Here is a 6,305-nt window from a genome sequence, read left to right as displayed (position 1 = left end):
GTCAGATCAGATGGGAGGAGAAAGATCAATCAATTTGAATTTGTTAGAGCAATATTTTGGTTTTATATGCAGCATTCAAGATATTTTTCGGAATCTAATCGGTTAGGTTCGGTTTAGGAATAGCTTGAAAAACAAAAACAGAAGGTGGTCCCGACATAACATAACAGTGGAATACGATTTGCGTAAGAAGCAACGTATTAGGATTTGGTCAGCCATCATGACTTGTCCTCCACGTGGAGTTGTTTTTCTTATCTTTTACGCAACCACTCTTTCCCCACACGCATCTTCTTCACATGTATTTCATTCCGGTTTTCCTTTAACCGATCAAAGACAATCCGCCTAGTGTTGTGTTATATAATCGTTCGGTTACATACATCATTAGCCCAATACTAATGTTCTTGGAGATCTTTGAATCGATTTTAATTAATGGTCTGGGCTAACAATAACATTTGGGCTTATAAATCCACATCATTTGTTGGACGGATAGGTGAAATAAAGACGTAACTAATTTTACAAATGCAAATCGAAGTTTCTGATCATTTACTCCCATGCTTAATGGTCCTAACAACAATGAGTAAATATATCGGCCCATTTACTACTAGGCCCATTAATAAACCCAATACTCATCAATCAGAATGACTGAACTGATCCCTGACCCCACTGAACAGCCACCGGGCTCTTCACGACGTGTTCACCGTCTGTCCATTCGATCGACCCGAATTCATGACCCGGTACGGATCCAACTCCGCCGCCGAGCACAACGCTCCGAAACGTCACTTCGTATTCCAACTCGCCTTCCCCCTTGCTAAACGCAAGCTTCCTCGGAGACACATCGATCTCCACATTCGCCGGAGACTTAACCCCGACTTCGTACACCGCGTCAACGTTGGTTCCAACGTTCTTAACAACCCTTCTGTACTTCACAACATCGACGGTCGATCCGAAAACGACGGAGAACGACGGGTAATTGAGATCGCCGGAGGTTTTTAGCTTGCTCGTCTCGCAGGCGTTGTAAAGAGTTGGATCTTGAAGGAAAACTAGAATCCCCGGAAACTCGTATCCCACGGCGCAGAGGAAGGCCACGTAGTCTTTGACGTCGATGTCGTAAACCAACCCAGGGTTCAACGCCTTGTTCGGATCCACGTGTCCAGCTCCGTGGATGAATGAGTTCGACGGCTTACCGGTGGCGAGATCCTCGATTGGTTCGCCGGAGTTTTCTGTATCGTAAGCGGTTGTAACGAGGGCGGATTTGATCGCCGCCGGTGACCAATCGGGATGAGCTTTACGGAGGAGAGCGGCGAGTCCGCTCACGTGTGGGCACGACATCGATGTACCGGAGATTATATTGAATTGGACCCGTCTCGGATCGATATCCAAATCGGTTGGACCAACCATTCCGGTCCAACCGGCTAATATATTAACTCCTGGCGCAATCACATCCGGTTTAAGGATAACCGGAGTTATATGATTTGGTCCACGGCTGGAGAAGGCCGCGACTCTGGGAGAAGGAGGAGAAGGTCCGATCGAAGTGCCTAAGAAGCTGATTGTTGCGGTGGGAGAGACAGACTTTTGAATGTACTCACGGATTTGATCTCCAGCGTTAGCTCCGACCATCGTAGCCGGGACGAGATGCGAATCGGCGGTGAGCTCTTCGCCGCTTTCAGCTATGTTCGCGAGAATCATCCCTGCTCCGCCGGCGATCTTGACGGCGCTTCCTTTCTCAACTCTGGCGTTACCTCCTCTGTCACAGAGAACGATCTTCCCTTCCACCAAGGACGCGTTCAGCTTCCCGGGGTAGCACAATCTGCTTCCGCAGTCGCCGGAATATACAAGAGAAAGCTGAGAATCAGGTAGAGGCTCGCCGGCGTAGAGCGACGTTCCGGTGAAGACTTTCCCGTCGCCGGTGATTGCGTTTGCGGAGAACTCTCTATCGGTCGTTGACGCACCGACGGTTAAGATCCAAGGAGCGATGTTAGTAGCGGTTTGAGGACCAGGACCAGAGTTTCCAGCGGAGCAGGAAACGACGATACCATGACGCGTGGCTCCAAACGCTCCGATCGCGATTGAGTCCATATGGTACTCCGGAGCGTAACCGTTAGCACCAACAGAAAGAGAGATCACGTGAACACCGTCAGCAACGGCCTGATCCATAGCAGCGAGAATATCGGAATCGTAACATCCACCTGTCCAACAGATTTTATAACTGCGATTCTCGCCTTCGACGCCATCCCACGCGCCACTCCTCGCGCGTATTGATACAAGCTCGCGTTCGCCACCACCGATCCTGCTGCAGTAGATGCCGTGTGCGTGCCATGACCTTCCGTATCCCGCGGCGATCGCGATTCCTTCGCTGCCCTCACCGTCCCATTACGATGCGTCAAGTATCCCTTGTAGAACGCTCGAGCTCCGATGAGCTTCCGGTTGCAAGACGAAGCGGGAAAGTCAGGTCCTGTCTCGCACGCGCCTTTCCACGTAGATGGAACGGGATCGAGACCTGAATCGGAGAAACTCGGATGCTCCGGCCAGATTCCGGTGTCGAGAACGCCGACGATCACGTCTTCGCCGTAATTGGAGTTGCTCCAGAGACCGGAGTTATCTGAGAAACCGAGGAAGGCAGGTGTATGAGTGGTGTGAATCTCACGCGCTTGATCTGGTATAACGGAGATAACGGAAGGATGACGGCGAAGATCGGCGGTCTGTGTAGGTGAGAGACGAGCAGAGAAGCCTTGAACGGCGCGTGAGTAAGAGTATAGGAGCGTCGCGGGTTGTGGAGAGGACGGTAGAGAGCGGAGGAGAGAGTTGTGCCAATGGTCGTGGGAGGAGAAGAGAGAAGGCTTATGAGAACTCTGCACATGAACGATGTAAGATTCTAAGCCATCCCAAGAAGATAACGACGAGAAGGAACAGAGGAAGAGAGGGAAAACGAAGAAGACAGAGGAGAGAGAGAGCTTAGCCATAGCAATGGACGATGATTCGTTGTGGGCGATACTTTAGTGACCTATTTATTGCTTTCTCCCAGAGACGTGGGTGACACGACACATGATACACGAGGATAAGAATCTTGAGGTTATAAAAAAAGTGGCAGGTATGACAACAACAACAACAAACCGATAAGAAACCAAACTATTGAAAGCTCATCATTGCAAGTTTTGATATTACAAACAGTTACAGCGTCTGATTAGTTGTTTTGGTTAAGGTAGAAACATTGTTTACATATAATAGCTTCTAAGCAGCCCATGGTATAAATCCCATGGCGCAGCTGAGCCTGAAAGTGACGAATATCAGATACAGAGCAATGAGTCCAATACCTAAGGTTTTGTTAGGTTGCATGTCGTTGCGAGGAAGCATCACCATAGCCCAAACCAAACCGAGTACTAGAAACCCAAGTGTGTAGAACAAGCTTTTGTCTTCCGGGACCATGTATGTGTCAGGACTTTTAGACCATGCGCCAAGAAGCATTGACATACCGAGTCCGACCAGTGTGTTGAACATTGGACCTGCGTAACATCCCGATAGAGCGATCTGTACACCATCCCCACCGTTCATCGACAATGCAATGTTTGATACTAAGTCGCCCATTGAGTTTCCCCAAGCGAGTACTGTTAACGCAAGTATCGACGGGTTGATTCCGTAGATCTCACCAAATGTTACTAGAAGCGCAACGAGCTCGTTTGCAATCATGTAGAACCATACGATGCTCATGATAAACCCACCGAGAACCCAAGGGATCAAGAATCTCCGAGGCGGGTGATCCGGTTCTGTGTTTTTGTAAGCCAAAAAGCCAAGAGTAGAGCCAATAGCTAGGCTGATAAAGTAAGCCACACCACAAGCTTGTGGACTCACATTGTCTTGGCTACTCCATAGAGACGCCAGAAGCAGAGGCGCTAACGTAACGCTGGCCACAGCGTATGTCTTCGACCATGTATCTTCCTCCACAGATGGAATTGTTAACTTCCTCGGAACCGTCAGTGGGATCTCCAACAACGAAGTGAATTTATTACAGAAGGAGCTCTCAGCTTCCGCACCGTCTTCAATCCATCCCCAAGGTGGCCTGTCATCATCTTGCACGCTACTACCTCTGGCGAAATGGTTTGAATAGATAGCCACGTTTGAAGCCCACATCCACTGAGGAAGAGAGTTCAGCAGCCGAGGCGGACCATCCTCAGAGTCACTCTCAATCAACGGGCTATGAATCGGAACATCCTCTCCAACACTCGGCGAAAAAACGCTCCCTTGCATAGGTAACAAAGGAGTGATCGCCTCTATCTTAAACCTCTTAGCATGCTTTCTCAGAATCACATTCGCCGCCACCAGAAAAGCATAAACAACATATATCGAAACAAACGCAACAGCAATCCGCACCGTCACCTCCCCAACCATCAGAATCACCATCAGAGACACAAGCGAGAAAAGGAAGAAACTCAAGTCTCTGATAAAGCACTTCTTATCAAGCTTCACTTCCATATCCGCAACACAAAGCGAAACAATCCCAACAACAACGGAAGTGACAAAAACAGCACCGCCAAGGACGCTGTTAAGACCAACTTCACCTTTATCCGAACCGACAAAAGCAGCTATACTCGCAAACACATCCGGCGCTCCGTTCCCGAGAGGAAGCAGAGTAACGCCAGCAAGAGTAGGAGGCAGCCTCAGAAGCTTAGAGAGCTTCTCCAAGGAGCAACAAAAGTAATCAGCAGCGGTGTTACCCAAGAGATAAAACAAGGCAACGAGCCAAACGCCGAGGATCATGTAACCCAAGATCTTGAAGTCTCTGCAGGAGCAGTAAAAGAAGCTGAGGTAGTCAAAGAACCCATCAGGTGAGCAGCTCGGATTCGCTTTTAAGAAGTCACATTGATCAGCGTAACCGATGTGGTTATGTAAACCCGAGCATAAGACAGTACTAGTGCTGCTCAAGGTGTCATTACCGAACTTCGAAACATCTTCTTCGATCATGTGTCGACGAACTAGCGTGAATTGGGTGAAACCATTGGTGTTGAGTTTACCTTTGGAGACGAAAGACGCTTTCTTTAACAAAGGGTTCTTGAGAATTTCGCTCCGATCGAAGAAGAAGAAGAATAGAATCAAAGCGCAGAGGCCGTTGAAAATCCCTCGAAACTTAGGGTTTTTCGTGTAAAGAAAATTCACAGCGTTCATTTCAAACGTACATGGACTCCAAGAGACCTCGCGCCGAACAAGAAAGGGGGCTAGGGTTTCCGAACGAACAAAGATACGAAATTGAAGTTTTTGAAAAACCCTAGGATATATTCAGATTGGTTGGGTTGAAAGGTGATTGGAGAATCAGGTGATCAGCGAGATCAATTCAGGGATCGGAAGATTTTGTAATTTCGTCGTGATGAACCCCAGATTGTGGAGGTTGGCGAGAGAAGTTGGGGGAAGCACGAAAATGAGAATGGTGATCAAAATCTTCGTCCAATCAAAATTCAAAACAATGGTGGATGGATACCTGGTCGGATATATTTGACCCCCAAATACGTGGCGTTCTTTCCATTTTCATAAAATTCAATTTGCTGACTTTTGAGTTGATACTAAAAAGGGGATTAATAAATATAATCGTTATTGATGACTAGCAGCGGGAAAACGACTTATTTATGTCTGCACTGTAAAACCAGGGAAAATACATATCCAAACAATAGTAACGTGCCAAAATATTCCTAAACTAAATAAAAATTTGAATTACATACTTAAACTCATAATAAATAGCTAAAATATGCCTATAGCAAGTTATATGATGATTTAAATTTGTTTTGTAGTTTAGTCCCTACAATTCTATTTTTTGTTAATATGCCTTAAATAACTTAAATAATCAAATTTATCGTATTTATAATTTAATTTGAAAAATACAATTTTATTTTTTACCAGATTTTAATTAAATTTATATAATAAATTTAATTATTTATCAGAAATTTAGATAATTATCATATACAATATATTAATTAATTTAGTTATCAAAGTATGTTATCTACCTTATTAAAACATGAGAATTAATTATAAATAATCTTACTCATATGTAATATTTACAAGAAATACCACTCAATTTATATTTATATAAATTTTTTTTTACAAATATAGTCATTCAAATTTTAATCAACATAACTAAAAAAATTCTTTAGAAATTTGATTTTACAGTAGAGATCTTTAATAATATTACCCTTACTTAATTAAAAGAAAAGAATGGCTAGTTAACTAAAAATAGTTTCGAACGCAGCATCTCAAGAAAACAAATATCGCACAAAACCACTAGACCATATTACATTATTTTTATTTTGCTACAAAACTAGTATATA

At 44.9% G+C, this 6,305-nt stretch overlaps 1 protein-coding gene and 1 pseudogene across 2 annotated transcripts; both read right to left on the bottom strand.

Moving 5' to 3' along the window:
• Window positions 1–488: 488 nt before the first annotated feature.
• LOC106294821 lies at window positions 489–3,095 on the bottom strand (annotated as a pseudogene). The gene has a single exon (XR_001260911.1). The product of XR_001260911.1 is annotated as a subtilisin-like protease SBT1.7 (transcript).
• Window positions 3,096–3,109: 14 nt separating this feature from the next.
• On the bottom strand, window positions 3,110–5,524 carry LOC106294822 (cation/calcium exchanger 3). The gene has a single exon (XM_013730493.1). It carries the CDS (start codon window positions 5,152–5,154, stop codon window positions 3,226–3,228), a length of 1,929 nt encoding a protein of 642 aa, XP_013585947.1. The 5' UTR covers window positions 5,155–5,524; the 3' UTR covers window positions 3,110–3,225.
• Between the last annotated feature and the right edge of the window lie 781 nt (window positions 5,525–6,305).

Source organism: Brassica oleracea, chromosome C5 (assembly GCF_000695525.1).
Source record: "Brassica oleracea var. oleracea cultivar TO1000 chromosome C5, BOL, whole genome shotgun sequence".
Taxonomy (NCBI): domain Eukaryota; kingdom Viridiplantae; phylum Streptophyta; class Magnoliopsida; order Brassicales; family Brassicaceae; genus Brassica; species Brassica oleracea.
Note: the sequence above shows the minus strand (reverse complement) of the source record. Positions and strands in the feature narration are given on the sequence as shown.

Coding starts and splice junctions, on each gene's coding strand:
- LOC106294822 (XM_013730493.1), bottom strand. CDS start 5,154: ATGAACGCTGTGAATTTTCTTTACACGAAAAACCCTAAGTTTCGAGGG.